Source organism: Silurus meridionalis, chromosome 27 (genome assembly GCF_014805685.1).
Source record: "Silurus meridionalis isolate SWU-2019-XX chromosome 27, ASM1480568v1, whole genome shotgun sequence".
NCBI classification, from domain to species: domain Eukaryota; kingdom Metazoa; phylum Chordata; class Actinopteri; order Siluriformes; family Siluridae; genus Silurus; species Silurus meridionalis.
Window position 1 is genome coordinate 18995981 of NC_060910.1, and position 20000 is coordinate 19015980.

Consider the following 20000-nt stretch of genomic DNA (forward strand, 5'->3'; position numbering starts at 1 on the left):
AGATGCAGGAGCTTCACAGCTCAAGTGTGCAGGTGAAACATCTGCAGGAATTATGGGATGTAATTCAGTCAACATGGAGCAGAACCTTAAAGGAACATTTTCACCTCGTAAGGGAATAAACATCTGTACTGTAATATGCACACACACACACACACACACACACACACACACACACACACACACACAGGTGGAGATGAGGACAGTAATGTACAGTATAATACAGAGGAGATGTTGATGGTGCTGGAGGACGATGAGGAGAACTGATCAGATGATCACATGAACTCCATCATGCTGCTGTTTGTTGATCAGCTGAAGATCAGCTGCATAAAAGTGCTGCTGAATCAGCGTTTGTTTTCTGGTGGTGGTTCTGCTGCTCGTTCTCTGTAGTTACACCAATTTTCATACACAATAAGAAGTTCCTCATTTTTCTCATGGCTTTGGAGTCTCCTTCACCACCCTGCTGCTGCTCAGCCTCCAGATCTTCTGCTCCCTGCACCTTCTCTAATCTCCTCCAGATCTGATTCCACATGCTGATACAATCTGTTCTGCTTGTGTGTGTGGAGGATTTTAGATTCTTCACGTCTCAACATCTGTAAAATCACCACACTCTCCATCTCATGTCCTACCTTCTCCATGTCCTCCTGCTTCATCTGCTCAATCTGCTTAATCATCTTCATCTGCTCCTCCTGCTCAAGAAATACCACACATATATTTATATACACACACAATCAGTACACAACATGCACATCACTAAATATTGTGTGTGTGTGTGTGTGTGTGTGTGTGTGTGTGTAGAAACAACAACATACCTGTCCTATAGGAGTCACTACAGGAAACATGTCTATCAGATATAAGGTTTTGTAGATTTCCAGATCAGATCTACAGTCACTGCAGAACCGTTTAACACGTGCAGAAAGAATCCTGTTCTCTCTGTAATCCACCTCCAGATCATTAATCTTCTCCTCTGCTATCACAATCAGCTTCTTCATTTCCCTCTGTTCCTCTAGTGTGTGTTTATTTACTGACTCAATCTGATTAATGCTCCTTTTCACTTCTTCCATTCGCCTCTTCATCTGTTCAACACACACACACACACACACACACACACACACACACACACACACACACACACACACAGTGTTCAGTGATGTGAAGTTTACAGTAGAAGGTCAAATAAACAAAAAGGGACAGTGTGCAAAGCAAATACCAGCTGTTGGTTTTTGTGTGGATTCCACATTAAGGAGCATTAGTCATTAAGCATTGAGCTTCACAGCTCAGGTGTGCAGCTGAAACATCTGCAGGAATTATGGGATGTGATCCAGTCAAGATGGAGCAGAACCTTAAAGGAACCTCAAAGGAACATTTTCACCACTAGTGAGGGAATAAATATCTGTACTGTAATATGAGAGGAGGAGTGTAGTGAGGGAATAAACATCTGTACTGTAATATGAAGAGGAGGAGTGTAGTGAGGGAATAAACATCTGTACTGTAATATGAAGAGGAGGAGTGGAGCGAGGGAATAAACATCTGTGGAGGTGTTAGTTATGGTGTGTGTGTGTGTGTGTGTGTGTGTGTGTGTGTGTGTGTGTGTGTGTGTGTGTTGAAGGAAGTGCTGTTTCTCTTTAAACACACAGTAATAAAACACACACAGTGTATAAAAGATGTTACATTATTAATAATCACTCATTATATTAGTATTTATAGTTTATACACTGAGACTCCTCACCTTCATATATATTATACATCCATATATTATTATTCCACTGATCACCAGCAGCAGCAGCAGCAGCAGCAGCACTATCAGTGTAATCATCCCTTAGATAACCCTGTAACACACACACACACACACACACACACACACACACACACACACACACATACACACACACACACACACACACACACACACACACACACACACATACACACACACACACACACACACACACATACACACACACACACACACATACACACACACACACACACACACACACACATACACACACACACACACACACACAGTTCATTATTATCAGTTCTTCCTTTAAGAAGCTTCTAGATTTGATCTCTGTAAAGACACACCGTCTTACTGAGACGCACATGTCACACTGAGACGCACCTGTCACTGAGACGCACCTGTCACACTGAGACGTACCTGTCACTGAGACGCACCTGTCACACTGAGACGTACCTGTCACTGAGACGCACCTGTCACTGAGACGCACCTGTCACTGAGACGCACCTGTCACACTGAGACGTACCTGTCACTGAGACGCACCTGTCACACTGAGACGTACCTGTCACTGAGACGCACCTGTCACACTGAGACGCACCTGTCACACTGAGACGCACCTGTCACTGACGCACCTGTCACACTGAGACGTGCCTGTCACTGAGACGCACCTGTCACTGAGGCACCTGTCACACTGAGACGCACCTGTCACTGAGACGCACCTGTCACACTGAGACGTACCTGTCACACTGAGACACACCTGTCACACTGAGACGTACCTGTCACTGAGACGTACCTGTCACACTGAGACGCACCTGTCACACGGAGACGTACCTGTCACACTGAGACGCACCTGTCACACTGAGACGCACCTGTCACTGAGACGTACCTGTCACTGAGACATACCTGTCACACTGAGACGCACCTGTCACACTGAGACGTACCTGTCACACTGAGACGCACCTGTCACACTGAGACGCACCTGTCACACTGAGACGCACCTGTCACACTGAGACGCACTGTCACACTGAGACGCCTGTCACACTGAGACGCACCTGTCACTGAGACGTAACTGTCACACTGAGACGCACCTGTCACACTGAGACGCACCTGTCACACTGAGACGTACCTGTCACACGGAGGCGTACCTGTCACACTGAGACGTACCTGTCACACTGAGACGCACCTGTCACTGAGACGTACCTGTCACACTGAGACGCACCTGTCACACTGAGAAGCACCTGTCACACTGAGATGTACCTGTCACTGAGACGCACCCGTCACTGTCACACTGAGACGTACCTGTCACACTGAGACGCACCTGTCACACTGAGACGCACCTGTCACTGGGGCGTACCTGTCACTGAGACCCACCTGTCACACTGAGAGGCACCCACCAATGTCACACTAAGACGCACCCGCCAATGTCACACTGAGACGCACCTGTCACTGAGACGCACCTGTCACACTGAGACGTACCTGTCACTGAGACGCACCTGTCACACTGAGACGCACCTGTCACTGTCACACTGAGACGTACTTGTCACACTGAGACGTACCTGTCACACGGAGACGCACCTGTCACACTGAGACGCACCTGTCACACGGAGACGTACCTGTCACACTGAGACGCACCTGTCACTGAGACGTACCTGTCACACTGAGACGCACCTGTCACACTGAGGCACCTGTCACACTGAGACGCACCTGTCACACTGAGACGCACCTGTCACACTGGGGCGTACCTGTCACTGAGACGCACCTGTCGCACTGAGGCGTACCTGTCACTGAGACGCACCTGTCGCACTGAGACGTACCTGTCACTGAGACGCACCTGTCACTGAGACGCACCTGTCACACTGAGACGTACCTGTCACTGAGACGCACCTGTCACACTGAGACGTACCTGTCACTGGGGCGCACCTGTCACTGAGGCAGCACCTGTCACACTGAGGCGTACCTGTCACTGAGGCGCACCTGTCACTGAGGCAGCACCTGTCACACTGAGGCAGCACCTGTCACTGGGGCGCACCTGTCACACTGGGGCGTACCTGTCACTGAGGCGCACCTGTCACACTGAGGCGTACCTGTCACTGAGGCAGCACCTGTCACTGAGGCGCACCTGTCACACTGAGGCGTACCTGTCACTGAGGCGCACCTGTCACTGAGGCACCTGTCACTGAGGCGTGCCTGTCACTGAGGCGCACCTGTCACACTGAGGCGTACCTGTCACTGAGGCAGCACCTGTCACTGGGGCGCACCTGTCACACTGAGGCGTACCTGTCACTGAGCGCACCTGTCACTGGGGCAGCACCTGTCACACTGGGGCGTACCTGTCACTGGGGCGCACCTGTCACACTGAAGCACCTGTCACACTGAGGCAGCACCTGTCACTGGGGCGCACCTGTCACACTGAGGCGTACCTGTCACTGAGGCGCACCTGTCACTGAGGCAGCACCTGTCACACTGGGGCGTACCTGTCACTGGGGCGCACCTGTCACACTGGGGCGTACCTGTCACACTGAGACACACCTGTCACACTGAGGCGTACCTGTCACTGGGGCGTACCTGTCACACTGAGGCAGCACCTGTCACACTGAGCGTACCTGTCACACTGAGGCGCACCTGTCACTGAGGCGTACCTGTCACTGGGGCGCACCTGTCACACTGAGGCGTACCTGTCACTGGGGCGCACCTGTCACTGGGGCGCACCTGTCACTGAGGCAGCACCTGTCACACTGAGGCGTACCTGTCACTGAGGCGCACCTGTCACTGGGGCACCTGTCACACTGAGGCGTACCTGTCACTGAGGCAGCACCTGTCACACTGGGGCGTACCTGTCACACTGAGACACACCTGTCACACTGAGGCGTACCTGTCACTGAGGCGTACCTGTCACACTGAGGCGCACCTGTCACACTGAGGCGTGCCTGTCACACTGAGCGCACCTGTCACTGGGGCGTACCTGTCACTGGGGCGTACCTGTCACACTGAGACGTACCTGTTACTGAGACGCACTGAGACATACCTGTCACACTGAGACGTACCTGTCACACTGAGACGCACCTGTCACTGAGACGTAACTGTCACACTGAGACGCACCTGTCACACTGAGACGCACCTGTCACACTGAGACGTACCTGTCACACTGAGACGTACCTGTCACACTGAGACGCACCTGTCACACTGAGACGCACCTGTCACTGAGACGTACCTGTCACACTGAGACGCACCTGTCACACTGAGACGCACCTGTCACACTGAGATGTACCTGTCACTGAGACGCACCCGTCACTGTCACACTGAGACGTACCTGTCACACTGAGACGCACCTGTCACTGAGACGTACCTGTCACTGAGACCCACCTGTCACACTGAGACGCACCCGCCAATGTCACACTAAGACGCACCCGCCAATGTCACACTGAGACGCACCTGTCACTGAGACGCACCTGTCACACTGAGACGCACCTGTCACTGAGACGCACCTGTCACACTGAGGCGCACCTGTCACTGTCACACTGGGGCGTACTTGTCACACTGAGGCGTACCCGTCACACTGAGGCGCACCTGTCACACTGAGGCGCACCTGTCACACGGAGACGCACCTGTCACACTGAGGCGCACCTGTCACTGAGGCGTACCTGTCACACTGAGGCGCACCTGTCACACTGAGGCGTACCTGTCACACTGAGGCGTACCTGTCACACTGAGGCGCACCTGTCACTGAGGCGTACCTGTCACACTGAGGCAGCACCTGTCACACTGGGGCGCACCTGTCACACTGAGGCGTACCTGTCACTGAGGCGCACCCGTCACTGTCACACTGAGGCGTACCTGTCACACTGAGGCGTACCTGTTACACTGAGGCGCACCTGTCACACTGAGGCAGCACCTGTCACACTGAGACGCACCTGTCACTGAGGCGTACCTGTCACTGAGGCGCACCTGTCACGCTGAGACGCATCCGCCAATGTCACACTGAGACGCACCTGTCACTGAGGCGCACCTGTCACACTGGGGCGTACCTGTCACTGAGACGCACCTGTCACACTGAGGCGCACCTGTCACTGTCACACTGGGGCGTACCTGTCACACTGAGGCGTACCTGTCACTGAGATGCACCCGTCACTGTCACACTGAGACGCGTACCTGTCACACTGAGGCGCACCTGTCACACTGAGGCGTACCCGTCACACTGAGACGCACCTGTCACACCGAGGCGCTCCTGTCACACTGAGGCGTACCTGTCACACTGAGACGTACCCGTCACACTGAGACGTACCTGTCACTGAGATGCACCCGTCACTGTCACACTGAGACGTACCTGTCACACTGAGGCGCACCTGTCACACTGAAACGTACCTGTCACTGTCACACTGAGACGCTCCTGTCACACTGAGACGTACCTGTCGCACTGAGACATAACTGTCACACTGAGACGTACCTGTCACACTGAGACGCACCTGTCACACTGAGACGTACCTGTTACACTGAGACGTACCTGTTACACTGAGACGTACCTGTCACACTGAGACGTACCTGTCGCACTGAGACGCACCTGTCACACTGAGACGTGCCTGTCGCACTGAGACGCACCTGTCACACTGAGACGTACCTGTCGCACTGAGACGTACCTCTCACTGAGACGTTGTACACAATGATGTCCTCGTTATACTCTGTGTTCTGGATGGTGTAGGTTCCACTATCACTGGACGTCACTCCTCTCAGTGTGAGCTGTAGGTGATGGAGAGATGTTCTGGATGTGTATTTAGATGAACACTGTGCTGAGCTCTGAGTCACGTTGCAGATCAGTTCATCATCAGCTGAATCACTGCTTCTATAAAACACCTTCACTGGCTCTGGTACAGACAAATCCAGGAGCAGATCTTCAGCAGGACTCATCTGAACTGCTGAGAACACGGCTGGGGAGAAAAAACATTCAGCTGTATTTATTCTGAGTCGTAACTACAGTACACACGTTACAGCAGGATTCACGTGAGGAAAGTTGCTGGTGTTCAGAGTCGAGTTACGCAGCTGCTGCAGTGGAGCTTCTGAACTTCACCTTCACTTTATTAAGATCTCCTGCGTGGAGTTCACACCTCCAGATCTCAGGAACACTACATGTGGAGTTCAAGAGGAAAGAGAGAAGATCTTCTCCACCAGCACTAGAGATGATAATCATCACTGACCTGAACTACATTTGAAAAGCAGCACATTACTGTAGAAAAGCACAAGATCCTGAACATCCTGCTTTTACCCTCCATTTATTTCAATTCTACTCCAAACTGCTGAAGACATCACACACTAAACCATGTGTGTGTGTGTGTGTGTGTGTGTGTGTGTGAGAGAGAGATTTTTTGACTCTTAATTCACAATGTTCATGTTATGAGTAATTAGATGTTTATTGAAATGACTTTCAGACTGAGATGTTTCTCTACCAGACCATCAGCTCTTTACAGCAGCGTCTGTACATTTTCACTGCTACTGACTTCATATTTATTCACTCTACATGTACACATACAGTGGTGTGAAAAAGTGTAAAGGGAACACAAGTGAACACAACATGCAGTTTTTAAATGTAAAATTATTAAGGGAAAACTAAATCCAGAACTAAATGGCCCTGTGTGAAAAAGTGTTGGCTCCCCTGTTAAATCTGTGGATTATCACACCTGATTACTGCCACACCTGTTCACCATCAAGAAATTTCTTAAATAGGACCTGCCTGGGCAGTGATTAAAGAGGGTTTTGTTCATAAAATGTTTAATTTAAGTGATTTTCTGTATCACGTCCTATTAATTTCCTGTTTTTATAAGATGAAGAGAGAAAAAAATAAAATTGGGAAAAAAAAATTGCTTTTGTTGATTCACTATTATCACTATTATTTCTGGAGATGCAGTTGTGTGAAACATGTGATTTACTCTTATTATTTTATTCTCACTCTGATTATAATAATACACACAGTGTTCCAGTGGTCTGTGTGTGTGTGTCAGAGATCATTTTAGTGAATTTAAGAAACTGTTCAAATGCAGTTCTTTATTGTCTTTTACTGAAAACACAATCATTCTTATGCTTATTGATAATGATTGTTATTACTTGTAGTAAAAAGATCAGATTGGGGGATGGGCCCTGTGGCCAAGAGTACAAATTAGCCAGAGGGCCCAGAAACGCTAGCGCCACCTCTGGACAGCAGTGATACAGACCCAGCTGAAGTGCATATTTAAATCACAACTTTAAAGTGCAAGAAATCAACAGCTTTATTATGCAGCGTAAACTGTGTTTGATCAAAGTGACTGAACAGGATGTAAAGTTCAGATACCAGTGACACGAAAACTGTTCAAAGTGCATTACAAAGCACAAACTTCTTTAACTTCAGTAAACATTTTAGTCAGAACTTCAACTTTTACCAAAATCTTTTAGTTATATTTTAAAGAAAAACTGCTGATTTGTGCATAACTATTAATATACAGCTTCTGCTCCTTCTGTCTCCACCCCGTCTCAACACTGCTCCCTGTGTTCATGTCTATTCATTCACAGCTGCTCTGTATTAATATACAGCTTCTGCTCCTTCTGTCTCCACCCCGTCTCATCACTGCTCCCCTGTATTAATATACAGCTTCTGCTCCTTCTGTCTCCACCCCGTCTCATCACTGCTCCTGTGTTCACGTCTATTCATTCACAGCTGCTCTGTATTAATATACAGCTTCTGCTCCTTCTGTCTCCACTCCATCTCATCACTGCTCCCTGTGTTCACGTCTATTCATTCACAGCTGCTCTGTATTAATATACAGCTTCTGCTCCTTCTGTCTCCACTTCGTCTCATCACTGCTCCCTGTGTTCACGTCTAGTCATTCACAGCTGCTCTGTATTAATATACAGCTTATGCTCCTTCTGTCTCCACTTCGTCTCATCACTGCTCCCTGTGTTCATGTCTATTCATTCACAGCTGCTCTGTATTAATATACAGCTTCTGCTCCTTCTGTCTCCACTCCGTCTCATCACTGCTCCCTGTGTTCATGTCTATTCATTCACAGCTGCTTTCACTTCCATGTTTGATGATTGTGTGTAGAAACACACCTTAATGTTCTTCATCTCACTGTAAAGTAACTCCTTCAGTTCACTTGTTATCACTGAGTTGCTTCATGTCTCTGTGTCTCCTCAGCTGGTCAGCCATGGTACAGGTAGAGGAAACAGTTTCCTCAAACTCATGTGAAGAAATACTGACTTTAATTCATAAACCTTCTCACAGGTAACTGCAGCAGCACTGATGATCTCTGGGGTTTCTAGTGCATTGTGGGAGTTTTAGAAAGTGAAGGGTTTCAGTGAACTGGAGGAGCTTCATGATTGAACGTGTAAAATGGGCGAGTCTCTGATCAGTTCCCTCACTAGTGACCTCTAGGTGACCTTTAATTGTGTTTGTGAGGTTTTCCACTGAATCCTAAAATCCACAGAGTCTGCTGGACCACCGACACACTAACACTGATCATTCAACAACCCAAACACCACAAACACCAGAGCAGTTCCTGAAAGTTCTCACTTACAGTCTAGAGATTAAAGCTCTGGATGAAATGAATAAAAATGAGATGATGTTTGATCGATTTTAATTTATTTTCTCATTTTACTCCACAGCATTCTTTCACCTGGAACAACATCTGTATTGTACAGAAGAGGAAATGTACAATATTCTTCTGTAATCCTTCACCTGATCATCTGTTCACTCACTACTACAGTTTCTTACAGGAGAAATGCAGTAATAAACTTTAAAGTGTGTTAGTTATAAAATAATGTTTTTGTTTCTGGTAGTTATTATTATTAATGTTACAATTTGTGTGAATTTCTTTCACTGTGAAACACTGAATAAATTTCTCAGTGTAGAAAAGTTTTATTGTGAATAATAATGTGTGTAGATTTTGTGTAAGTTGTTGAATATGAAGAACATTTTATTCTCCATGTGTAATACAGAAGCTGTTTCAGGACACAGTGCAGGAGGGAGAGATGATAATCAAATCAAATCTCAGTTTCAGTTTCATACCGTTAAAATGTAACTTTAACTATAAAAGATATTTAATGTTTTCATTAAGGACATTTGAGGACATTATGTACATTAAAGCTCAGAATTACTGACAAATACATTTTACTCTTACACTCTATAGTTATTAGAGTATTTATTAGTATTAATTTGATATAAAAGGTAAAAGCAGCTGGTCAGGAAGCATGTGGAGGTCAGTAATCTATAATATCTGTATCACTGTATTGGTGTGTAAATGAAGAGAATGTGAGAGTTTATTAAGACACTGGTGAAATGAAAGAGAAATGAACAGATGTGTGAGTGATGAAGTGAAAGATCAGTGGTGTTTAATGGGTTGATGAGGTGTTTATGCAGTCAGTATTTTATTATGGGATTGTTTATTATGGGATTGATTTACTGATTAAAGTGTTACAGTCACTGAAAATAAGAATAAGTGTGAATAAAAGATTTGAAGAGAAATGAAAGAAAAGATCAGACAGAAGTGCAGGATGAAGTGAAAGTGAGGAGAAACACACACTAGATCATGTTTCCCTGCTGCTGATTGGAGGTTGTAAAATGTTGTGTTTGAGGTGAATCAGAGCAGAAGTTTAAGTGTCTCACTGCTCCACAAGTCTGCAGCTTTTCTGAGTGGAATCACTAATAACTCTGAGTGAAAGTGGAATGAGCAGTAGAAGAGATAAAGACACTTACTCGCTATCCTGAGACGCTGTATAGAGTAGTCTATGGCCCCACATTCACATGCGTATCTGTTCCTCTTACTGTAATCAGCTGCAGTGATGGTGAGAGACAGATCTCCCTTCACGTACTGATCATGTGACATCTTATATCCCTCTTTATATGAGCTGCATGATGTCTCATCACACTGAGCAAAGACTGATCGAGTTTTCAAGTCATTCCACTTGGCCACACGAGGTGCACAATCATGTTTACAAGTGAGAGTCACAGGCTGATGAAGTCTCCCCCAAATAGTAACATCAGCTGATGCAGGAGCTGAAAGAGAGAATAAACACTTTATATAAAATATATAACTATAAAGATTCAATTGAACTGTAAATGTAAGTGTACAGTGAGAGTGAACAGTTAGTGTACAGTGTACTGGAAATGTTTACAGTGATCATACAGTGTATAATGAGAGTGTAAAACAGGGGTCAGGAACCTTTTTTTTGCCAAAGAGCAAATATATATCTAAATAATATTTGACTATTATAATAAAATAACATTTCAATAACAATTTTACTTTTTAGGTCAAATAACTCAAAATTAAGAATGCAGAAACACATGTTGAGTAAAGTGCATGTGTGAAGATCAAAGAACAACAACAAAAAACAAAATATATATATATTAGGGGTGGCACGGTACATGGAAAAACACCCGAACCGTTCGGTTCGCTTCGTGTGTGCATCGCACTGTTCGACGCATGCGCAGTGTAGCCCTGTGCTCAGTTTCGCCTCAGACAGTTGCGCGTGAACATACATATAGACAGTGAAAGATGAGTAAGGAGTGCTGGACAAAATAACAGGTGGAGAACTGCGACTGTGTGCAAGCATTGTGCAAAACGCATTCAATATGCTAATGCTAACACTTCTAATATGACAGTTTATTTGAGAAGACATCACGCCAATGTGTCGATACAAACAGCACAAACAGGAGAGAGCCGGTTAGGAAACAACTTCTACTGTCCGCAGCATTTAAGCAGCCTCTCCGTGATCAGTCAACAGGGCAATAGCCAGAACTAAAGCATTGGGGATGTTTATAGCAAAAGATATGCAACCGTGCAGCATGATTGAGTGAAGGATTTCTTCAGCTGATGAATTTACTCGAGCCGCGGTTGAATATTCCCTCTCGCCAAATAAACAAAAAGCATGTGCTTAAAGTCTAAATTGTGAATAATAAATAAATTGTGAATAATTAAGCTAATAAGCTATATATCAAATGCTGAAGGAAATTTCTGGAGTGTTGAAGATTAAAAGAAAAAATAACAACAAGAACCGTACAGAACCAAAAATCGTGACCCAAAAACCGTGACACATGTGGACCCAAACATGATCAGAACAGCTGCACTGACACATCACATAGTGACAAACAGTGTTGGGCAGTAACGCGTTACCGGTAATGCGTTACTTTTGACAGTAACTAATACTGTAACGCGTTACTTTTAAAAATAAAGTAACTTTGTTACCGTATTGTGCGTTACTTTTTTAAATTACTGAATTCCGGCTGAAGTGTAGACTACAGTCTGACCTGCTTACAGCAGAGACGCATTGTAGGATTGGTGGATGAACCACTGTAAACACGAAGAAGACACGCTGTAGGATTGGTGAATTACCCTCTGTATATTTTTTGCTTATAATGTGTGATCAGCAACCGGACGATTTTATGTCTGTTTTCTGCCAATTTGTCAGAAGAACGCCCACGTGCATAGACTACATTTGTAGGCCCAATAATTCACAAACATCATTTGTGTGGAAGTATTTGCACTTTTGTAAGGACGGTCAGACCCCGAGAACTGCCATGCTACAAAACAATAAACCTTCTAATCTGAGGAAAGGATCTCTTTAGTCTGAGGAGTATGTAAATGTAATAATTACATTTTAGGACTGTATGAATTTTACCTTCATGTTTTGGTATCATTGTAAAGATCTCAGTATGATTGTGTCATGCAGAAATGGAGGCAGAAGCCGAAGTAGCAGCAAATAAAGTTTTATTCAAAAAACACAAAACACAAGCAAGGCGGAGCCAACACAAATACCTGCTGTAAAAGGGATAATCTGGTGGTGCGCTCACAGCGCAGCCCACAACAGTTAAGAGTCTGCAGGATAATCCAAATATCAGAGCAAGAGTCTGAGTCGAACTGTACGTGGAGGGAAAAAGCTTACGCGAACACACAGTGAGATAGGTGTATACACACCTACACAAACACGCAGGATATACATCCATATACAAACCGATAATAAAGGACAGCGAGTGTGTGTGCAGTGAGTGTTCATATAGGCGGTGTGATTAGCGTGTAGATGAAAGTCAGGTGTGTATACCTTAGTGCGACGGAGAGAAGCTCCTTGCGGGCGGGGCACGCACGAGAGAAGAAGCGGGGCATTCCCCGAAGCACCGAGGCTTGACAGCCGCTGAAGGGGGCGTGGCAGGGGGATCCCTGACAGATTGTAAATATGATCTCAGTCTCATATCAGTAGAACAGACCGAAAATAAAGATCTCAGGTTTGGGGAAATTCTGTCCTACTGATGTGAGGGTTGTCCTGGAGAAGATCTTCATTAGGTGTTGGTTTTTACCTGAGATGGTATTTGGTTTTCAGGTCACCTCCTGTCCCAAATAAGGGTTTGCAATGCTTTTATTACTTTGAGTTTATGAGTGTTTATGATAGTTGGGGATTTAAGGAGATTTGGTGAAACACTCAGAGAAGCATCCTGTAGTCCAGACCTGGGCAAACTACGGCCCGCGGGCCACATCCGGCCCTTTGTACTTGGCCCGTGAGGCCAATCATAAATTATAGGGATGCACCAAAAATTTAGCCACATTTTCAGCCAAAACCTTCGGCCAAAATACCTAAATCACTGAAACAACACGGCCGAAACACAATTGTAATGACGCAATTAAAAAAAGCGCGCAGCAGCACACGGTTATCTGGATCAGAGCAACATGTCTGCGGTGTGGACTTATTTCAATATCTCAGATAAAGACCCACGGAGAGCGATTTGCAAAACATGCAATGCTGAAATTTCAGGAGGGGGTGTATCTGCAAAGAGTTTCTCCACGTCTGGTTTCATTTTTCACCTGAAATCCAAACATCCCGATTCTAAATATGAGAAGAACACGGCACAGAAAAGAGTCAATCTGAGCATGCGCACTCCGTCTGTAGGGGACGTTTTTAAAAAGGCAAGAAAGTTTTCCAGTGAAGGTGCAAATCTGACACACTTCTGGCAGAGCACTTCAGGTCAGTGTCACTGCTGGACTTTTACTCCTCCCTCAAAGAGGAGAACTTTCCACTCCTGAGGAGGCATGCTCAGAGAATTCTATGTATGTGAACAGACATTCTCAGTGATGAAGTTCAACAAATCCAAACACAGATCTTCTATCACTGATGACCACCTCTCAGCTGTCCTTCACATAGCCACCTCAGACATTCAGCCAGATTTCAATGCCCTTGTTCAAGCCCAGAACAGACTGGATTCTTCTCAAATCACATTACAAGTTATTGTCTGTTGTATTGCTGTATTTCTATAAAATTAAGTTGTTTGTTGTTTTTCATTGTAATATAAATATTTACAGAATATTTTTATTCTTCGCATTATCAGTACCAGCTATTCAAAATATATCATTTAGTGCATTTTACAATGGAAGAAAGTTGAGCAGAATTAAGTTCAAGTTATTGTTGGTGTGGCCCTCTGACACAATTCAGGTTTCTCATGTGGCCCCTTGTAAAACATTCATTGCCCACCCCTGGTGTAGTCAGAACTTCCCCCACAGTCTCTGTGTGTCTTCATCACCAGCAACAGTGACTCTTTAACTATTCTTTTATACACTACATTGTGAAAATATTTAGTTTTGTGCTGATCATGTTGTGTAACTTTCTTCTATTATTTGTTATTGATTTGATATTTGTTTATTGATTATTGCCTGGAAAATAAATGTACAATTCTCAACTCCTGAAATCATTTATATCTAGTTGATTATGTAGTCTGGTGTTACTGCAAATCTGTGAGCGGTACAGTACATACAGAAGACTTATGAACGGAGCACAACATCTGGGATCTTCTGATTTCTGACTATCACTGACTCAGCAACTTATAACAAAGTGACTAAACAAACTATTCTTTATACATACAGCATCGAGCAGCTACTTAAAGATTATTAGTTTATGGTTATATCCTCTGACTGAGATTCAGATGGATCAGTCTGCCTCTGTGAGCAGGTGTATGTGGTGAAGCACAAGACTCCGAGCGACTCCACGCCCATATTTGATGATTCATTGGAAGGACGAAATGTTAGAAAAATCTATTAAAATTAAAACAGAAATACAACCAATAAGTTGATCAGCTTGAATTAGAAATATTTATTATATATTATATAAACTAACACGCAGCACATCTTCACCCACACCAGTGGATTCTGTCGTTGGGTGATTGGGTGGGTCACCATTGGGTGGGTCACCCTACACTTTTAAAAAGCCAGAAGTAAACGTCAGTTCTGAAGGATAAAAGATAATTATTTTTTATTTTACCTTTTATTACATTGAATTAATTTGATTTAAAAAGAAGCTGTTGTAGCATCTTTCATTTACTCGTTGCACTAAACATCATTTGATTTAAATACCAAATAAACATCTTGTTTATGTAAAATTTAATTCTTTAAAATAATAATAAAAAATCAGAAATCAGTATCAAAATCGGCCGATGAAAATCATGATGGCTGCATCACTACCCATGTTCTTCCACTTCAGTTCCATTGAAAACGTTCACGCTCACACATGATGCTTTTAGTCTGGTATTTAGAGACAAATCTGTTCACCAAATTTTTGCAGATTTGAGTTCAACTGTCTGTAACTCAAAACTGGCAGTGGAGGTGACAGGAATGACACTAAGCTGCTTATTATCCAGTGTGGTTTTGTGTGGATGAGCGATGAATTTGAACAAACTCCTGTGTGCACACAAAAACGTTCTCGGAGTGACATCAGAAGGTCAGATGTATAAGGAACAGCTGCCTGAGTGCGTCATCACAAGCAGGATCATTTGTGAAACAGCTTCCCTGAATGCTCGTAATGTTCCAAAGTGCAGGAGGAGGCCACTTTTACAGTTTTTTACGATTGTTTACACACTAAAATTAAAATTTCCACACAATTAGCAAAATTTTACTCCAATGAGCAAAACACCTCCACAGATTTGCACAACATTACACACAATGTCTGCTTCACCCTTTTTGCAAAACATTACACACAGTGATTTGTAAAACTCTACACACATTTTCACACCTTAGACACAGATAAGGATTGTGAGGTTACTTCCTTGTAATTACAAAGCACCGGATTGCCAATTACCACACTAATGAACGAATTGGATAAACACATCTACCAGGTGTGGAAGCACACGTGCTAATTAGAAAACGCAGCACTCAGGTGTGCTATAAAAGGCAGCAGGTGAGTTCACCTGTCTTCAACAAAAATGGAAGGAGTTAGAAGAAGAAGAAGAGTGAGAATGAGAGGGGGAGCTCAAAGAGGAGATGAAGGCGGTAGAGGAAGAGGAGAAGGAGGTAGAGGAAGAGGCATAGGTAGAGGAGAAGGAGGTAGAGGAAGAGGAGAAGGAGGCATAGGTAGAGGAGAAGGAGGTAGAGGAAGAGGCATAGGTAGAGGAGAAGAAGGTAGAGGAAGAGGCATAGGTAGAGGAGAAGAAGGTAGAGGAAGAGGCATAGGTGAGGAGAAGAAGGTAGAGGAAGAGGCATAGGTAGAGGAGAAGAAGGTAGAGGAAGAGGCATAGGTAGAGGAGAAGAAGGTAGAGGAAGAGGAGAAGGAGGTAGAGGAAGACACCTAGGTAGAGGAAGAGGTAGAGAAGGACTTGAAGAGGTGATAGAACCTGAACAAAGAAGACGAGGACCAAATTTGACTCGAGAAATCCGTGCAACACTTATTGACCATGTTATCAACCATGGACTGACACTGATGGAAGCTGGACAAAGAGTTCAACCAAATCTCAGCAGAAATACTGTTGCGTCAGTAATTCGGACATTTCATCGAGAAAACAGGTAAGCTAACCACACAGTATACATTGAAACTGAAGCTTGTATAATCAATATTGTTTACTGTGACATTTGACAGTAAGCTGCATTTATATTTATTTATTTATTTATTTATTTATTTATTTATTTATTTATTTTTATCTTTTTTTTTTTCTTACATAGGATTGATGGTCGAGGACACTTCTTTAATGTTTCAAAAAGTGTTTCAAAAAGTCTTGCAAATGGATGCTGCTGAAATTCAACATAAATTTATATATGTGGATGAGGCTGGATTTAACCTTGCAAAAACAAGAAGAAGAGGGAGAAATGTAATTGGGCACAGGGCAATCACCAATGTGCCAGGGCAGTGAGGGGGTAACATCACCCTTTGCGCTGCTATCACACAAAATGGGGTCCTCCACCACCTCCATGCAAATCTGGGACCCTATAATGCAAATCTGATACTTGCATTTCTTGACCGATTGCATGAGATTGTCACAGCATTACACCAAGTGGACCAGATGCGGTACATTGTCGTTTGGGACAATGTCTCATTTCATCAGGCTGCTCTGGTCCAGAACTGGTTCCATGATCACCCTGATTTTGAAGTTTTATACCTTCCCCCATACTCCCCCTTCCTGAATCCTATAGAAGAATTTTTTTCAGCGTGGCGGTGGAAGATATATGACCTGCGGCCTTATGACTGTTTGCCTCTCATTCAGGCCATGGAACAGGCATGTGATCTTATTGAAGCAGCTTCAGTGCAGGGGTGGATTCGTCACACAAGGCGATTCTTCCAACGGTGCCTTGCCAATGAAGACATAGCCTGTGATGTGGATGAAATCTTATGGCCTGATCCAGCCAGACGGAGAGACGGATAGTTACAGTATTCTTGTTGCTTTTACAGTAGTTTTCTTTCATTTCTGTTTACTTTTACTTTACTTTTCTTCAGAGTCAAAGTGTATGTACTGTAATTCTATAGATTTTATTTGTTTACAGTAATTGATATCATTGTTGGTTGATTACTGTAACTGATTATGGTAAGAAATACTGTAAGTATTGAAATAAATACTTGAAATATTCAGTCTGCAGCATCAAGTGTTGTGGAGTGCTTGGTAAGGTTATAGTAGGCCTACAGTATTTGTCTACATTCTCCTTATATCTCAAAACTAATCATGAATAATTTTGTGAGTTCCGCACTATTTTTTTGTCACCTAAATTATCTCTTACATACAGTAAGAATGTCTGGCCAAAAATCTTTTTTTTTTTTTTTTTACAAATGTGTTTTTTATTTATCACAGCAGTGTGAAACTGGCTGCAATAGTGTATGATCATTGATGACTGTGTTGATTAAATGAAAACAAATAGCATTTTCACAAATATGTGTATATGTTTTGACTGAAGTGTGTCATTTTGCAAACAATCTAGGAATTTTGGTAATTGATTGTGGTGTTTGGATAATTGTGATTATATTTTGACAAAAAGAACTCGGTTTTCAAAATTGCGTGTAAACAATTGAAAAAAACTGTAATGTCCTGGGTAAATGATTGATCTGCACCTTCTCTATCTCACATGCCATCTTAACAGAATGGTCATGTGTTCAGGCTGACAGGAGCACGTCTTTTCTTTTCTGAATGATTTGGTCAGTGTTGGGAAAATCCACACACAGTTCAGTCTCCGTACTCAGCTTGCAGGAGTTTCCATATTCACCATCAGTAAAAGGTTTCTTTGCCTTGTAATCTCCAATTAACAAAAAAAGCTGCAGCATTCAAGCTTCCAGTTGCTCCTGTGCAGGTTTGCAGCTGTTGCTGACCGGCTTGCAGTGTACAGTGGAGCTCCACACATGCCTTCTTTCAGCTTTCACCCACCAGGAACTTCACTGCAGAAGCTGCATGGTGGGTTTCAAAATGTCTCTAACGTTTGATTATTTGAAAGAGGAAAATGTTCTGTGCAACCAGACAGAGCAGATCACCAGAGCTTCAATAAAACCACATGTTTCTGTTCACTCATTTTCAAACTCTCAATGTTCCTCTGAATTTGTTCTTTTCACATCATCACTCAGGGCTGCTGTTGCTTAAATCTACGTGCAGAAGTTACTATAGAAACACAAGTGCAGTTTATTGGTGTCGTGAAGTTTAAACACAGAACTGCATACGTGCAGTGATCTGAACAACATCATTCTTATTGTAAACTGACTTTTCTTTCATTTTGATTTGCTGTAAAATAAAGGAAATGTAATTGTGTTTCTGTAGGAAATGATTTCTAGTGACAGTTATGTAAATATTTTATCTATAAAATGTTAGTGAAGGGAGACGCCTGGAGAGACTCGTCATTTTAGTCAAAGAGCCAGTACAGTAGGATTGTAGAGTGTACAGTGTACAGTGAGAGTGTATAGTAGAAGTGTACAGTAGGAGTGTACAGCTAGAGTGTACAGTGTACAGTGAGTGTGCAGTGTACAGTGATAGTGTACAGTGAGAGTGTACAGTGTACAGTGAGTGTACAGTGAGTGTGCAGTGTACAGTGAGAGTGTACAGTGTACAGTGTGAGTGTACAGTGTACAGTGTGAGTGTACTCTGACTTACCAGTGGTGAAGATGAGGGTGAGGAAGATCAGGACACAGTGATGAATGCTGAAGAACTTCATGGCTGAGGAGACACAACACCAGCATCAGTACTGCACAGGTGGACAATAAAGCAGGACAGAGAAATGGACTCACACCAACATTTGATAAAGTCTGAAGTAAATAAAAGTCTTTGTTCATGTTGATGGTTTTCATTTTTATCCACAACAGCAGGAGATGATGGTGACTGCAGGAGCTACAGCTGGAACCCAGGACAGGTTATTACACCTTAATGAGACGATGTAACACGTGTATGAGCAGGTGAGGCGTGTGACGTGAGCAGTGTTTCACGTGAAGAACGATTGATGTGTTCTCCTCAGGACTGTATCTACAATGCAGGAGCTCCATTTCAGATCAGAAGAAGTGCAGATCACTCAGTAAGGGGGGATTCGAATAGAAACAGTAGATCATTGATTCTATTTCTAACTCTTAAAGAGGAGAAAGGGATGAAGGGATCTGTATATGTAGAAGAATGTTGTAGAGGAATAAATGACTCGGTCCTGTAGGTCTGCTATAAACACACACCTGAGTCCCATCCACCTGTGGGAGTTTCTTCTAGACTCAGTCTCAGGAGGATTTCTCTCCCACTGTGACTTTTACAAAGCAGTTCCTTACACAACAACATTTCCTCCACGTTTCTGATGAAAAAAGCCAGAAAACCTTCTTCATTCACTTCCTTCCCAATAAAGCCACATTCCTTCTTCATCTTCTAGCTGATGTTCTGAAAGCATCTCTGGGTCACGTTCCTGCTCCATCACATGGACAAGAGCACATTCTATCACAGGACTGAGGGAAAAGTTCAGATTTATGGATTCGACTGTTGTTACTTGAATGTTTCTATCAAAAGAAACAAATTTAATTTCATCAAATAGGAAACTAATAGAAAGCCCCGCCC

The 20000-nt window shown here is 43.8% G+C and overlaps 1 protein-coding gene across 4 annotated transcripts in view; it reads right to left on the bottom strand.

The window, feature by feature from the left end:
* LOC124380485 (chromosome partition protein Smc-like) overlaps positions 1-20000 on the bottom strand; it is an 80893-nt gene that overhangs the window by 55231 nt on the left and 5662 nt on the right. For 2 of the 4 annotated variants that reach the window (XM_046841526.1, XM_046841525.1), the window contains exons 2-4: positions 19068-19130; positions 10455-10754; positions 6373-6660 (exon numbers count right to left, since the gene is read on the bottom strand). In XM_046841526.1, the coding sequence (XP_046697482.1) occupies positions 6373-6660; positions 10455-10754; positions 19068-19128 (649 nt within the window). In that variant the 5' untranslated portion in view covers positions 19129-19130. Of the gene's footprint in view, positions 687-809; positions 1074-1726; positions 1827-6372; positions 6661-10454; positions 10755-19067; positions 19131-20000 lie in introns of those variants that run through there. The other 2 variants (XM_046841528.1, XM_046841527.1) reach the window with 2 other exon arrangements.